A 17,135-nucleotide genomic window follows, 5' to 3' on the forward strand; every position below is an offset into this window, starting at 1 on the left:
GTCAAGAAAGAAAGATGCCTACAAAAACTTACCTCTAATTATAAGATTACTATATCAGCTTTCTCCCATTTTTATTAAAAGCATGTTTAGATAGTCTAACATGGGGCTGGGGAAATAATACAATGGCTTATGAAAGCAGTCTTTCATACCAGAGGTGCCAATGGTTCCAGGTTCAATCTCCAGCACTGCCATGTGCAAGAGCTGAGCAGTGCTGTGAACAACAACAGAAAACCCCTAAAACTAGATATTCTTTTTTAAAATATTTATTTATTCCCCTTTTTTGCTCTTGTTGTTTTATTCTTGTAGTTATTATTGTTGTTTTTATTGATGTCATCGTTGTTGGATAGGACAGAGAGAAATGGAGAGGGGAGGGGAAGATAGAGGGGGAGAGAAAGATAGACACCTGCAGACCTGCTTCACTGTCTGTGAAGTGACTCCCCTGCAGGTGGGGAGCCAGCTGAATGCCATTATATAATAGCCTTATGAGGGTCCTTGCGCTTTGCACCACGTGGGCTTAACCTGCTGTGCTACCACCTGACTCCCTTAAAACTAGATATTCTTGCACACAAAAGATCTTATTGCTGATTTGAGATATTAAATTGTTCTCATATTATTTGAATCAGAAGTCTGGAATATTACTCTGTGCCCTGTAAGGGACAAGCATGTGGGTTTTTATTAAAAGATCTATCAGAAAAAAGGAGTGGGACAGAGACAGAGAACTACCACTCAGAACATCACTCCAACACATGCAGTGCCTGGGATTGAACTTGAGAACTTTCTCAAGCATAAAAGTTTAGTACTTTACCTACTGTGCTACCTGTTGGGTCACAAGCAGATGGTTCACATGGTTTTATTTTTTTTTTAATTTTTTTATTTTCCCTTTTGTTGCCCTTGTTTTTTTTTACTGTTGTAGTTATTGTTATTGATGTCATTGTTGTTGGATAGGACAGAGAGAAATGGAGAGAGAAGAGGAAGACAGAGAAGGGGAGAGAAAGACACCTGCAGACCTGCTTCACTGTTTTTGAAGCGATTCCCCTGCAGGGAGCCTGGGCTCGAACCGGGATCCTTATGCAGGTCCTTGTGCTTCACGCCACATGTGCTTAACCTGCTGCGCTACCACCCGACTCCTTTTTTTTTTTTCCAAAATGTAATTTAGAGAAACTGATAGATATTTCTAAATTGTATGGTATTTGCATGTTTAACAGAAATTATTTTCCACTTTATAAGAAAGTTTCTGAATGCCATTATATAATAGCCTCCATATGCAATGCCACCGATAATAAAAAGTGTGTAGTAAAAGCATATTGTTCACTCTATTATGTTAAATTAATACGCAAGAAAGTACTATTCAGGGTTGGGTGATAGAATAACAACTATGCAAAAGACTTGTGCCTGAGGCTCAGAGATCTCAGTTTAAACGCCGAGCAGTGCTTTGGTATCTATCTATCTATCTGTCATATATATATATATATATATATATATATATATATATATATATATATATACACACACACACACACACACACATAGCACTGCTTGGCTTATGGTGGTGTTAGGATTGAACCTGGGACTTTGGAGCCTGAGGCATAAGAGGCTCTTTGCATAACCAGTATGCTATCTTCCTCATGCAATAAATAAAACATTTTAAAAAGTGTAATATTCAAAAGATAACATAAAATATCTACTTGTGAATATAGTGTGAATACATTATATTGTTTACCTATGTTACATAATCAGCTAGGATCCCAGTATAAAAGGTTCTTTACCTTAGGAAGAAGAACTATCTGCTAGACTTTTTTTTTTTAGACTTTTAAAATGAGTTGTGACTTAACCATTGATCTATTCAACAAATATCTGTTGGCTACCTATTATATATTAGGGACTATTCTAAAAGCTGGGATGTAGAAGTGAACAAAGGAGGATAGAGCTCTCACAAAGCTCAGCCTGTTAGAGCTTATATGCCACAAAGCTGAGCCATGCTCTGTTGTGTGTTCATTATTTTTCTCTCTTTTTCCTTTACAGTCTCTTTTTCATATTAAGTAATTTTTGTTTTTGTTTGTTTTAATTTTATTAGTGACTGGATAATACCTTACAAGTTTATAAAATTACAGTTGTATTGTTCCATCCACCATCCAAGTTCTATGACACCCAACCCAAGGATAACCAACATAGTTCTCATTAAAGTCTTAGGGACAGTTTAGTTACTTTTATGCTCAATAAATAATAAAAAAATTATAAAAATAAGAACAAAATTCAATGATGACACTAGGGAAACTATTGATATGTACATGTATGCTATGTCAGATGGAAATTAATATTTATGAGAAAGAAAAGGTAGAAGATATAGGAAGTGCTGGCTTTTGAATTTTCCCTGAGTTTGAAATTTTCTCTTAATTATAACTCTAATCTTATATAGAAAGAATGTCATAATACAGGAGTTTCCCGGATTGTGGGAACCACAATTCTGAAATTAAGGCTTAGAATTTGAAATAAAATCTAGACAATTCATTGTTTTTGTTGAAATTTTTAAAGGAATTACATGGGCATATGTCATTCTTTGTACAAGATGACTAATCGCTGGTAAGTTTTCTTTCACTTCTCAGTACTAAAGGCATTTCATCCAGATTACAGAATGAACATGTCTACGTTGTTTATTGAAGAATTTCAGAACTAGTAAATAGATATTAATGACATTTAAATTTAAATTAATTTAAATGAATGAAAAAATAACATTGTATGTTTTCTGCTTACATAATTCTTCCCTAAACTATTTTCAAACTTCTGAGAGCCAACTAATGCTATCTATGTTAAGAAAAGACAATAGTTGCAGGTTTTTTTTGAAGAAACCGCTTGGTGGCGATGCAGGCTAAGGCATTAAAAAAAGCCTGCTAAGCATTCTACCTGGTATCTCTAGCTGAAAGAGAAAAGCCTGCAAACTGAGTTTACGACCAGTAAGTCTCCAGTGCATGTTTCTCAGCGGCATTTCTAGCCAGGTTACCAAGTGAGAGATCCTCACTATCTCAATTCCATCGCTTCTACTGTGGAGCTGGAGCCAGATCTGCAAAGTCAAGCCATTTGCAGAGATCAAGATGGAGACGGGGGGGGGGGGGGGGGGGGGAGTGCTTTCCTCAACAAAGGCAAGACCTGATTCATTATCTCTTGCTGGGAGGGGCTCTGGCAGGTGGGGAATCCCGTCGCTATTCTGTGCTGGAGGAAACCGAGAGAGGCTCAGTTGTGGTTAACCTAGCCAAGGACCTGGGACTGGGAATAGGAGAGTTAACCACAAGGAGAGCCCAGGTGATCTCTGAGGATCAGGACCCCTGCTTGCAGTTTAATCTGCAGACCGAAAGTTGATAGTAAATGAAAAACTGGACCGAGAGGAGATATGTGGCTCCACTGACCCATGCATACTGCATTTCCAAGTGTTACTAAAAAAACCTTTAGAAGTATTTCGAGCAGAGTTACTGATAAAAGACATAAATGATCATTCTCCCGAATTTCCTGAAAGGGAAACAACACTGAAAATCCCAGAGACAAGCCCTCCTGGAACTGTGTTTTCTCTGAATAAAGCCCAAGATAAGGACGTGGGCAACAACAATATCCAGAACTACAGTATCAGTTCCAACTCGAATTTCCATGTTTTCATTCAAAATCGGGGGGGGGGGGGGATGGCAGAAAATACCCAGAGTTGGTTTTGGACGGAGAGCTGGATCTGAAGGAGCAGGAGGAGTTTAGATTAACCCTCACAGCACTGGATGGAGGTTCTCCACCTCGGTCTGGTACCACTCAGGTACACATCTTGGTCTTGGATGTCAATGATAACACCCCCGAGTTTGCACAGACGCTCTACAAGGTGCAGATCCCAGAAAACAGCCCTGTGGGCTCTCTAGTTGTCAAGGTATCTGCCAGAGATTTAGACATCAGAACAAATGGATAAATATCATACTCCCTTTTTTATAGTTCTCCAAACATAAGCACGACTTTTGAGATAAACAGGCTATATGGAGAAGTACGACTACTTAAAAATCTGGATTTTGAGAACATCTTCATATGAACTGGATATAGCTGCGTCTGATGGTGGCAGTCTTTCAGGAAAATGTTCTGTTTCCATTGAGGTGGTGGATGTTAATGATAATTCTCCAGAAATAACTATGACATCACTAAGTAGCTACATTTCTGAAAATTCGCCTGAAACTGAAGTGGCCTTGTTTAGAATTCGAGACCGGGACTCCGGGAAAAACGGAAAGATGACTTGTTCCATCCCTGATGATCTCCCCTTCCTCTTAAAACCATCTGAACAGAATTTCTACACTCTAGTCACAAATGGACCGCTGGACCGAGAAGAGAGAGCTGAGTACACCATCGTGATCCCGATGAGCGACCTGGGCAGCCGCGGCTGCAGAGCCAGCACCAGGTGACTGTGCGCGTGTCCGACGTGAACGACAACGCCCCCGCCTTCAGCCAGCGCGCCTACACCCTGCGCGTGCGCGAGAACAACAGCCCCGGGCTGGCGCTGGGCAGCGTGCGCGCCTGGGACGCGGACGAGGGCGCCAACGCGCAGCTCAGCTACTCGCTGCTGCCATCGCCCTCGGCTCCGGCCTCGCCATCGCCCTCGGCCTCGGCCTCGTCCGGCCACCCGCAGCAGCCGGCCTCGGGCGCGCTGGTGTCCATCGACGCCGACAGCGGGCAGCTGTTCGCGCTGCGCGCCCTGGACTTCGAGGCGCTGCAGGCCTTCGAGTTCCTGGTGGGCGCCACGGACCGCGGGTCGCCGGCGCTGAGCAGCCAGGCGCGGGTGCGCGTGCTGGTGCTGGACGCCAACGACAACGCGCCCTTCGTGCTGCACCCGCTGCAGAACGGCTCCGCGCCCTGCACCGAGCTGCTGCCGCGCGCGGCCGGCGCGGGCTACTTGGTGAGCAAGGTGGTGGCGGTGGACGGCGACGCGGGCCAGAACGCCTGGCTGTCGTTCCAGCTGCTCAAGGCCACGGAGCCCGGGCTGTTCGGCGTGTGGGCGCACAGCGGCGAGGTGCGCACGGCTCGGGCGCTGAGCGAGCGCGACGCGCCGCGACACCGGCTGGTGGTGCTGGTGCGGGACAATGGCGACCCGCCGCTGTCGGCCAGTGTCACGCTGCACGTGCTGCTGGTCGATGGCTTCTCGCAGCCCTACCTGCCGCTGCCCGCCGCGCCCGACGCCGCCGCCGCCGCCGCGGGTGCCGCCGCCGCCGGAGCGCGGCCCGAGCGCCTGACCGTCTACCTGGTGGTGGCCTTGGCCGCCGTGTCATCGCTCTTCCTGTGCTCGCTGCTGGCCTTCGTGGCCGCGCGCCTGTGCCGGCGGGCCGGGGGGCGGAGCTGAGGCGGTGGCGGCGGGGGCTCTGGCGGGGCCCGAGGGACACTTTCCGGGACACCTGCTGGACGCGGGCGGCGGGGGGACCCTGTCGCACAGCTACCAGTATGAGGTGTGTCTCGCGGGGGACTCTGGAAGCAATGAATTAAAATTCTTGAAACCTGTTTTGCCCAATATTCTAAACCAAGATTTTGGGAGAAAGGCAGAGAGAAGTTCAAACCTTCGTTAATAGTTTAGATATCTGAAACTCGCCTAGTATGTACATCATTTTTTGTCCCCTTCACTGTCGCTTTTCATCTCAATTTTAGTATTTAGTGATACTTCTTGGTATTCATTTTTCTTAATGATGTAACATGGTTTTGTTGGACTCATTGTCTTATAATTATTTACCAGCTGTTTATTTCTTTATTGGGGGATTAGTCGTTTACAGTTGACAGCAAAACACAATAGTCTGTACATGCATAACATTTCCACAGAACAATACAACCCCCACTAGGCCTTCCCTTGCCATTATGTTCCAGAACCCGAACCCTACCGCCCCACACACCCCAGTGTCTTTTACTTTGGTGCAGTACACCAACTCCAGTCCAAGTTCTGCTTAGTGTTTTCTCTTCTGATTATGTTTTTCAGTTTCTGCTTATGAGTGAGATCATCCCATATTCATCCTTTTGCTTCTTACTTATCTCAATATGATATCGTTGAGCTCGATCCAAGATAGGGTAAAGAAGGTGAATTCACCATGAACCTGAAACCTCGGAGCCTCAGGAAAAAGTCTTTGCATGACCCTTATGCCCTGTTCACATTTCTCAGTTTTCCACATAACAGTTCAACCCCCACTAGGTCCTTCTCTGCCATCATGTTCCAGGTCCATCATAAACCACCCCCATCCAGTGTCTTATTTTGGTGCAATACACCAAGGTTTTTTTATATATAATTTTCTTTATTTATTCATGAGAAAGATAGAAGAGAAAGAACCAGCCATCACTCTGGTACATGTGCTGCTGGGGATCGAACTCAGGACCTCATGCTTGAGAGTCTAGTACCTTAACCACTGTGTCACCTCCCAGACCACTTTTTAAAAAATTGTCTCCATGGTTATAGTTGGGGCTAGGTGCCAGCGCTACAAATCCACTGCTCCTGATGGCCTTTTTTCCCCCACATTTTATTTTTTATTTATTTTTTTTAAAATATTTTATTTTATTTATTTATTCCCTTTTGTTGCCCTTGTTGTTTTATTGTTGTAGTTATTATTATTGTTGTCGTCATTGTTGGATAGGACAGAGAGAAACGGAGAGAGGAGGGGAAGACAGAGAGGGGGAGAGAAAGATAGACACCTGCAGACCTGCTTCACCGCCTGTGAAGCGACTCCCCTGCAGGTGGGGAGCCAGGGTTCGAACCAGGATCCTTATGCTGGTCCTTGTGCTTTGCGCCACCTGCGCTTAACCTGCTGCGCTACAGCCCGACTCCCTCCCCCACATTTTATTTGATAGACCAGAGGAGAGAATGAGATGAGATAGGGAGAGGGAAAGACACACAGCTTGCCCAACTGCTTCACCACTTGTGAAGCGTTCCTTGCAAGTGGGGAGCAGAAGGGAGGAGGGACTTTACACAGGTCCCTGGGCATACTATTATGTGGGCTTCACTGGGTGCCTCACTACCCAGCCCCCCAGAAGGTTTTTTTGTTGTTGTTGTTTATCTGTTTGTTTTAGGTACAGCTAATCTTCTCTAAGGTGAAGGAAAATTTCTACCTGTGAGCAGCACATTTAGTTTGTATACCAAGTCTCAAGCTTGCCTTTTATAAGTGTTTCACAGATTTTTGGTCTTGCTAAACTAGTGCCCATAATCTAACTATTAATTTCCTTTCGATTTGTATCTCTTAATCTCTGTCTCCTGGTATTTCTGTTGATGAACCTTAAATGATAACTGATTTTGCTATATGAAAGTTGAGCACATCTATAACAAGTAACTGGCAGTAGCCATATACTGGAAGTCAAGCTTATTTTGTGTAGACTATTAGTAAAAATATGGATATTAGCAACTTTCTAGTGAACACTCAAAGAAAGAACTAACATGGTAGAGAAAATATTGTAATATGCTTTATAATATATACTTTATAAATACTTTATAAAAGGTCTAGTTCAATACCCAAAGAGGTTATTAGTAGAAATATAAGATGGTTAAATCACTACTGAAGAGGATTCCATAAAAAATGAAGAAAATATTTTGGAAACTGGAGAAAGGTGAATCTTTGTTATTGTAAACTGGAGGGAAGTGAATCCTCTTCCATTTTATTATTGGGAATTAGAAGAAAGTTAATCCCTGCTAAACAGTGACAATAATAATAATTGTGTCCTGCAGAGGAAATAAAAAGGACTTAAAGTAATATACTTGATTTTTTTTTTTTTTAATCTTTGGAAATGACAGGGAAAAGGTTGGAGATACATCCTGGCTTATACTTGTGGGTTGTAGTACAATGTGAAAGGAAATTAATAGTTTGGTGGAAGAGCTATTAAATAAGAGGCAACTTATTCAAAATTCTAAGCCTGGGGGCCAGGCAGTGGCACACCCAGTGAAGTGCACATAATATTAAGTGCAAGGACAGGCACAGGATCTGGGTTCAAGCCTCTGGCTCTGCACCTGCAGGGAGGACACCTCACAGACAGTGAAGCAGGTCTATGGGTGTCTCTCTTTTTCTGTCTCTATGTCCTTCTCTTTAAATTTCTCTTTTATCCAATAAAATGGCCACCAGGGGTAATGGATTTATAGTGCACACACGGAGTCCCAGTGATAACCATTGAGACAAAAAAAAAAGAGAGAGAGAGAGATGATCTAATTAGGAAATTTACTATTGGAAAGCATGTTCAAGAGAGAAAACCAGTAGAGTTTCAGGAGAACTTTTGCTAGTGCCTTAAAAAGATTATCTGAACAGATTAGGGATGCAGTTCAGTGATATTCTGACTCACAAAAAAAAAAAAGTGAGGAAGAGATGAGAGTATATAGGAAGTAATTGTAAAGCTGCTGCTACCATAATGAAATGAATTCCTGTGATTATATAAGAAACCCATCAGGTTATTTATAATGGTGTGCCCACAGACACATTATCAGTTTGAACTGAAAGGGCAATAAAAGATGAAGTGGAAGAAGGCTATTATAACCTCCAAAATTTTGTAATCAAGGAACAGATTGGTAAGACCATTTTGTCCTACATACTTCCTAATCTGCTTTGAAACAGTATAGTTATTAAGAAAGAGACTTCCCAAGTGCAGTGACCACAACCTTCAGATTTAGGCCACACGTGCTGGCCAACTAATATAACGGGAATAGTAGGGAAGGTACTTTTAAAAGTTTCTTTATTGGGGAATTAATGTTTTATATTTGACAGTAAATACTATTTGTACATGCTGTTGATATGCTTCACATTGGTTCCGTCTCACTCCCCTGCCTCCGGGAGATTGTGGTTTAGTCTTTGCCTTTCCGGCCTCTCCCTTCTCCCCGCCCCCTACCCTACGTACTTCTGGAGTCCCTCTCTGCCGCTGGAGGAGAAAGATGGAAGAGCACATTGCCCGCTCATGAATAAAGATTAAACTGCGTTCTCAGCTCAGCCGTGTGTCTCTGGTCATCTCTGTTACCCAGCCGTGAAGCCAGCCTCAGCGAAAACAATATATGGCACTCCACGTGGGACCTAACCTGCGCAACCCCCAGATAAGTGAATCCATTTTGGGCTGCTTATCTGACTGAAGAGGTTTCCAAAGGCCTCTGCCCTTTCTTCATGAGACTGTTTTTCTGTTTCTGGAACATTTCTCGCTGGGCTACACACTGCTTTCTGCCTGCTGCCCGGGCTACACATGTTGTTTTCACCGGGGCTGGCTTCACTGGCGGGTAACAGAGACGACCAGAGAGGTTAATTTTCCCATTTTGTTGCCCTTGTTGTTGTTATAGCTGTTGTTGGGTAGGACATAGAGAAATGGAGAGAGATGAGGAAGACAGAGGGGGAGAGAAAGACACCTGTAGACTTACTTCACCACTTGTGAAGTGACCCCCTGCAGGAGGGGAGCTGGGGTCTTGAACCAGGATCCTTACACTGGTCCTTTAGCTTTGTGTTATGTACACTTAACCCACTGTGCTACCACCCATTCCCCGGTAACTTTTTTTAAAAAACACTAAAGCAGAGAATAGAATATGGAGACCAGGCAGTGGACCTGGTAGAGTGCTTACATTATAGTGTGCAAGGACCCAGGTTCAAGCCTCTGATCCTCACCTGCAGGGGGAACGATTTATGAGTGGTGAAGCAGTGCTGCAGGTGTTTCTCTTTTTCCCTCTCTTTCACCCCTCCCCCTTTAATTCCTCTGTCTCTATCCAATAATAAATAAAAATTAAAAAAAGAGAATAGAATATAAACAGTGGCAGAGATGGATCAGCAGGCAGAGTGCATGACTTAAGTACTGGATATGTCAGAGTAAGGTAGTGGGTGGATTAGCCTCTCTCATAAGTATTTAAATAAGTATTTAAAATACAAGATAACTACTTTCTGGACACAAGTATTCTCATGAAAATATAAGGATGACTTAGTGGACAAAACATGGAGTCTGTGCTTCAAACAAGGACCTTTGAAAACAAACCCAAATTTTCCTGGATATATTTCTTGGGACAAGTGATTTCTTTTTCCTTTCCATTTTCTCTGGTTTTGAATTAGAATGTCCATATCTGGGAGTCGGGTGGTAGTGCAGCGGGTTAAGCACAGGTGATGCAAAGCAAAAGGACAGGCAGAAGGATCCTGGTTCAAGCCCCCGGCTCTTCACCTGCAGGGGAGTCGCTTCACGGTTGGTGAAGCAAGTCTGCAGATGTCTATCTTTCTCTCCTCTCTGTCTTCCCCATCTCTCTCCATTTCTCTCTGTCCTATCCAACAATTGTGACATCAATAACTACAATAATAAAACAACAAGGGCAACAAAAGGGAATAAGTAAATAAATATTTAAAAAAGTGTCCATATCTGTTATCCCATGCCTTTACTATAACTATATGATATAAAGAAAAAATTATGGGGCTGGACAGTGGCACACCGAATTGAGTGCACACATTAATTACCATGCACAAGGACCCAGGTTCCAGGCTCTGCTTCCCACCTGCTGGGGGGGGGGGTGGTGTTTCACAGCAGTAAAGTTCAGGTGTCTCTTTTACTCTAAGTCTTACATTGTCAGTTTTTCTCTGTCCTATCAAATAAAATAGAAAGAAAAAAGAGGGAAAAAGGCCACCGGGGATGGTGAATTTATAGTGGTAACATTGAGCTCTAGTGATAACCCTGGTGGCAATAAAATACATACATATTAGATAATATGGTTAGTTTCACAAGTCCACAGAGAGGCATTATGCCAGAATTAATAGTTATATGAACTGCTCATATCTGGGTTAGATGATATTTAGGATTTCTTAGTTTATGAGACCGAGAATAAATTTTGGAGTAAGTTGATACTTTAACTGATATTTTTGCATGATGGAGCTGAACGTTTCAGATCAAAGGATAAACTGCGGTAAGGGGAATAGTGGTCCTATCAAGCACCCATGTTCTAGTCTCTGGATACTATAAATGTTATTTCTTAGTCAGCATGTGTAGTGAGTTAATTCAACTTTCAACATAAGATGAATACCACCAAGCAAATATCTGTATATAGCAAGTATGATAAACTAGACAACCCTTATTTTTTTTCCTTTTGTGGAGCAGAAGCCTGCTGTATGTGTGATCTCACTGTTTTAAGTCATGCATTCATAACCTCTATGCTATCTCTCCAGAACACATAATTTGTTCTTTCAGATAAAGAGAGACACCACAAAACCAAAAGCCCTATCACTTTTTTGGTACCATGACTTGAACCTGGCCTGAGCATGACAAGGCACACACTCTACCTAGTGAGCTATCTTCAATGCTTGGATTTCATATGACATTATTAAGTTGATCAAACAACTATTTCCTCCCCAGTGTTGTGGTACCTGGGAAATAAACTAATGTGTTATTAAACAGCTATACATGAATTTTCCATTGATGACAGACAGATGTATTATAAACTGGCACATTTCTCCTCCTATCCAACAACAATGACATCAATAACAATAATAACTACAACAATAAAAACAACAAGGGCAACAAAAGGAAATAAATAAATGCTTTAAAAAATTTAAGGGTGGGGAGTCGGGCTGTAGCGCAGCGGTTAAGCGCAGGTGGCACAAAGCACAAGGGCCAGCATAAGGATCCCGGTTCAAACCCCGGCTCCCCACCTGCAGGGGAGTCGCTTCACAGGCGGTGAAGCAGGTCTGCAGGTGTCTATCTTTCTCTCCCCCTCTCTGTCTTCCCCTCCTCTCTCCATTTCTCTCTGTCCTATCCAACAACGACAACAACAATAATAACTACAACAATAATATAACAAGGGCAACAAAAGGGAATAAATAAAATAAATATTAAAAAAAAATTTTTTAAGGGTGGAGGGTAGATAGCATAATGGTTATGCAAACAGACTCTCATGCCTGAGGCTCCAAAGTCCCAGGTTCAGGCCCCCGTACCACCATAAGCCAGAGCTGAACAGTGCTCTGGTTTAAAAAAAAAAAAATTTAGTACATTATGTCAGTTAGAATTTATCTATATGTTAACTTCCTTGAGCTAGAATTTTATTTTTCAAAATTATCTTTATTTATTTATTGAATAGAGACAGATAGAAATTAAGAGGGAGGAGAGTGATAGAGAGTTAGACAGACAGACACCTGGAACACTGCTTCAGCATTTGCAAATCTTTCCCTCTGCAGGTGGGGACCAGGGCCTTGTACCTGGGTTTTTGTGCACTGTAACATGTGAACTCAACTAGATGTGCCACCACCCAGCCCCTAGGCTGTATTGTTTAATTTCAAAATATTTAGTGGTATCATTTTTGAAGCATTTTTGGTTTTGTCTGAGAACATACTCTATTATTTTAATCCTTTGAAATGTGTTGAGGGTTGTTGTTGTTATATAACATATAAGCAACTTTGGTGGCTTTCCATTGTAAAATGTATTTGAAACACAATTGTCTGTACTACTACTGTATAATAATTAAACTAGTTTATAATAATTTTATTGTTATGTAAATCTTTGTTCTTACCATTTTTCCTACACATTCTATTAATTACTTAAAGATGTTAAATTCTTTAACTATTATCCTGAACTTTTCTATTCCACCTTTCAAATATTGCATTTTTGAAACCAAATGATTTTTAAACTCTTACTATATTTGCATACTGATAGAATTATTTTAGCGTCCTGATGAATTGTCACTATTCACTAGAAAATAACACCATGAGTCTACAGTAATAATTTTAATATTATATTAGCAGATTTGTGTTTCTTTTTCTAGCATGATTTAATTTATAGAAATTATAGAGTTAGTATAGTAAATAGCTTATTGTTCATGGATTTGTTTTTATTTTGTTTTTTGCCTCCAGTGTTATCACTGGGGCTCAGTGCCTGCACCATGAATGGCCACTGTTCCTGGAGGCTAATTTTTCCCTTTTTTTTTTTTTTGTCCTTGTTGTTTATCATTCTTGTTGTGATTGTTATTGTTGTCACTGCTGTCATTGTTGTTGGATAGGACAGACAGAAATTGATAAAGGAGGGGAAGAAATTGATAAAGGAGAGAAGGAGACCTGCTTCACCACTTGTGAAGGCTGGAATATTGCGGGAGAAATTTGGGGTCTCAGTTTTAGAAATAGCTAGTTAGGTCTATTTTAGGTATAGTACAAAGGGCCCATGACTTTATTAGTTTTTGCCTGAGCCTGACATCTGATATGCAGGTGGACCCAAGTTATTGTCTGGGAAGATGATGTCATGGCTGGAAAAGGGACCAGAAAGCTGGATCAGGAAGGAGAGTATCTCCCAAATATGGGAAAGACGTATAAATATTGTTGACTGTAAACCCTATCAATTTGATGTGATCTGGGGCCCATATTCAGCTTAGGAGCCTATGTGACCTCTGCATCTCTGTAGATCTTAGCTCATATTCTGTGGTCATGAGTAGGAACATTCCAAGCTGCCCCAATATCAGGAACCATCTTTCTCCGGTGTAGTATAGAATATGTTGTCCAGCCTCCCTTTTGAGGGGAATATTTATGTTTTTTGTGTTTAGAGTTTGTATTACATATATTTTACATGTGTGTCTATGTTTACGTGTATGGCACCAAGAAGAAAATCCTTGTATATATGCAAAACATCTGTTTATCCAGTGAGCTACATTCCCCAGCCCCCGCCTTTTTTTTACCATCATGGTTATCACTGGGGCTCAGTGACCACACTATGAATTCACTGCTCCAAGTGTCTTTTTTTCTTTCTATTTTTATTTGACAGGACAGAAAGAAATTGAGAGGGGAGTGGAGACAGACAGATGGAGAGAAAGGCACATGCAGAGGTACTTCACTGTTTATGAAGCATTCCCCCTGCAAGTGGCAAGTGGGGGCTGGAACTGGGTCCTAGCACATGGTGATATGTGCACTTAGCTAGATACACCCCTGCCTGACCCTCCCCTCAGCTTCTTGTCTTTATATTTTATTATTTTTATATGACACTGGGGAATAAATCAAGGGCTTCATGAGTATTAAAAACCACTCCCCAACCAAAATTTATATTTTTAAAATTTTGAAGAAAAAGACAGCGTGAGAAGTATGTACAGATAGAAAATTAAAAGAGACACCATAGCATTATTCCACCAGCCATAGATTTTCCTCCACCTCATGCTATCCATAGTGTTTCCATAGAGTACCAAGATTCCAGCTCAGGTCTTAATGCACAATAAGATGTAAAATGGGGGTAGGGGAGAAATGGAATTTCTAAAATAATGGTCTCTATTATGTGACCTATCCCATCCCATCTTTATACTTTAAATGCATCTTTTGTAAACTACACAGAGGTTAATTGTTCCTTTTTATCTAGTCTTATCATGGTTGCCATTTAAGTCCAGTCATTTATTGTACTTAATGTACTGGCTTAATTTTTATGTGTACCCTCTGTTTTTAACCCTCCATTTTCTTTTTATAAATTAGTTTATTGGAGAATTGTTTACAATCAATAGTAAAATATAATAGTTTGTATATGTATAACATTTCCACATAACAATACAACCCCCACTAGGTCCTCCTCTGCCATCATATTCCATGGCCTGAACTATCCCCCACACTCGAGAGTCTTACTTTGGTGCAAGACACCAACTCCAATCTAATTCTGCTTAGTGTTTTCCCTTCTGATCTTGTTTTTCAACTTCTACATATGAGTGAGATCATCCCATATTCATCCTTTTGCTTATGACTTATCTCACTTAATATGATTCCTTCAAGCTCCATCCAAAATGGGATAAAGAAGGTGAATTCACATTTTTTAATAGCTGAGTAATATTCTATTGTGTATATACACCACGTCTTACTCAGCCACTCATCTATTGTTGGACACCTGGGTTGCATCCAGGTTTTGGCTACTACAAATTGTGTTTCTATGAATATAGGTGTACACAAATCTTTCTGGATAGGTATGTTTGGTTCCATAGGCTATATCCCCAGGAGAGGAATTGCAGGGTCATAGGGTAGGCACATTTCTAGCCTCCTTTTTTTTTTCTTTTTGTCTCCAGGGATATCACTGGGCTCAGTGCCTGCACTACAAATCCACTGCTCCTGGAGGCTATTTTTTCTCTTTTGTTGCCCTTGTTATTGCTGTCATTGTTGCTGAATAGGAAAGAGAGATTTCTAGTCTTCTGAGAGTTCTCCAGACTGCTCTCCATAGGGATTGGACCAATTTACATTCCCACCAATAGTGTAAAATTTTCTTCTGTTTCATTTAGCTTAAATGTATACTGTTTGTCTTCCATTTAATATCTGAAATTAACTTCTAATATATTTGGAGGCATTCTCTCTGGATAAGAATACACAGTATTTACTTATCATAGTTTATCATTAAATTAGTTTTATATTGCTTCATCTACAATGTGAAAAAACGTTCCTATCATATAATTCTCATCTTTTTGCCATGGAGTAAATCAGTGTAAGGCAGAAGAGAGGTATTTAAGAATTCATCCACCATACCTGAATACAACTAAGGGGACCCAGACCATTAAATGGAGGAGCGTCTCTTCAATAAATGCTGTTGGTAAATTGGGTTGAACCATGCAAACTAATTAAACTGTAAACCATTAATGTGCCCCAACAGAATTATTTGAAAAAAGTAAAACTATATACCTGTGACAAATGCTTTGTAAATGATTATCTCCCCCAACAGAGTGATTTTTTTATAAAAAGAATTCATATAGTATATTTTTAAAGAGAGAAAGGAATTTATTGGGTAGAGAACATCTCTGAATATAATCAAGTGTGAGAATATTTCAGAAATATTTGAATATATACTATGTAGGAGCTACCCTATATTGGATAAATCCATGTGCCAAAAAAAAAAAATCCTCCAGTCAGATTTCAAATTTAAATGTTCATAAGAGAACTCATACTGAAGAACAATCCTATGAACTCATTTGATCTAAGAAAACCTTTATTAAGCATTATTGGGACATACATGGGATAATATATTGAACACAGATCTTACAACATAATGACTACAGTTTTTTTTTTTTAGTTTTTCTTTATATCTTAGGGCTTATGTGAACATTCACATTGGAGAATGCTATAAATACATAAGATGTGGGAGATCCTTTATCCATTCTTTATCCGTTAGTATAGATAAAAGAACTCATGGTAAAGAAAAGCCTTACATTCACAAATTTAGAAAAGCCCATTTTTTTTCTTTTACCTCTTAGAAAATGTAAAAATACAAAATAATTTTATGAAGGAAAAATGTGTGAAAATCTTCAATAGTCCAATAGGATGCTTTAGGGAATATATGAGAACTCATATTAAAGATATTTCCTGTGAATTAAAAGAATGTGAGAAAGTCCTTATCTACTAAACTTCCCTTCTTGTACAGTTAGAACTCAGACTGAAGAAAAGCATTATAAATCTAAGAAATATGGAAAAGCCTTCACTTATTTTTCCAAGCTTAAGTTTACAAATTAAGTATACCAGAAACCAGAAGTGGAAACATTGAATAATGTTAGAAAGTCTAGTTCTCCGTCTCCTAAACTACATGACTACAAACACTTATAATTTTACATAAAATGACAAATGATTATATTTTCCCATTTCATTGTATATGTGATAATGCACATTTATAAAGCATTGTGAGTGTATGAAATGCAGGATACCTTCAGCTATTCCTTATCATTCTGGAGACCTTTGAGAACTGCTATTAAAGGGAAACTACTAAGATTTGAAGTATAGGAACATCTTAATTTTTATTTTTTTCAAGATAAAATTCACTGGGGGGACACAGACATTTGGTGGTGAGAAAGGTATTAATATATACTTCTATTAACTTATAGTTTCACAAATCACTTATTAATATGAGAGTGGAAAATGGATCAAATGTCTCAAAATTTTTGATGCATAGACCATAGTTCCTTCAATCTAAGCATTTAAAACTTCAAACTGGGAATCAGATTGAATTTTAGCAGTGGACTCAAATTGTTAGTACATTTCTAATAATAACTTGCTCTTTGAAATATTAACTCTCCTAAAAGCTTAGACCAAGGAGAACAGAAGCCACTTGTTGCCGTGGACCACCACAGTGGATGAGCAGCAGGAGGGTCAGGGGTCTTGAAGGCAACCTCCCCGGTGGGTCAGGAGTCGGCACAAGGGAGAACAGATAGACACCACACTCTATTGGAGGGTGAATCTGGACTCATTTTA

General features: G+C 40.5%; 1 protein-coding gene across 1 annotated transcript; it reads left to right on the forward strand.

Moving 5' to 3' along the window:
* Positions 1 to 2,705: 2,705 nt before the first annotated feature.
* LOC103108611 (protocadherin beta-15-like) lies at positions 2,706 to 6,820 on the forward strand. Its single transcript, XM_060179717.1, is given in 3 exon segments — positions 2,706 to 4,386; positions 4,389 to 5,332; positions 5,334 to 6,820. Coding segments are annotated over 3 exon segments (1,566 nt in total). The 5' UTR covers positions 2,706 to 4,001; the 3' UTR covers positions 5,571 to 6,820.
* The last annotated feature ends 10,315 nt before the right edge of the window (positions 6,821 to 17,135 follow it).

This window comes from Erinaceus europaeus, chromosome 2, assembly GCF_950295315.1.
Source record: "Erinaceus europaeus chromosome 2, mEriEur2.1, whole genome shotgun sequence".
Lineage (NCBI taxonomy): Eukaryota > Metazoa > Chordata > Mammalia > Eulipotyphla > Erinaceidae > Erinaceus > Erinaceus europaeus.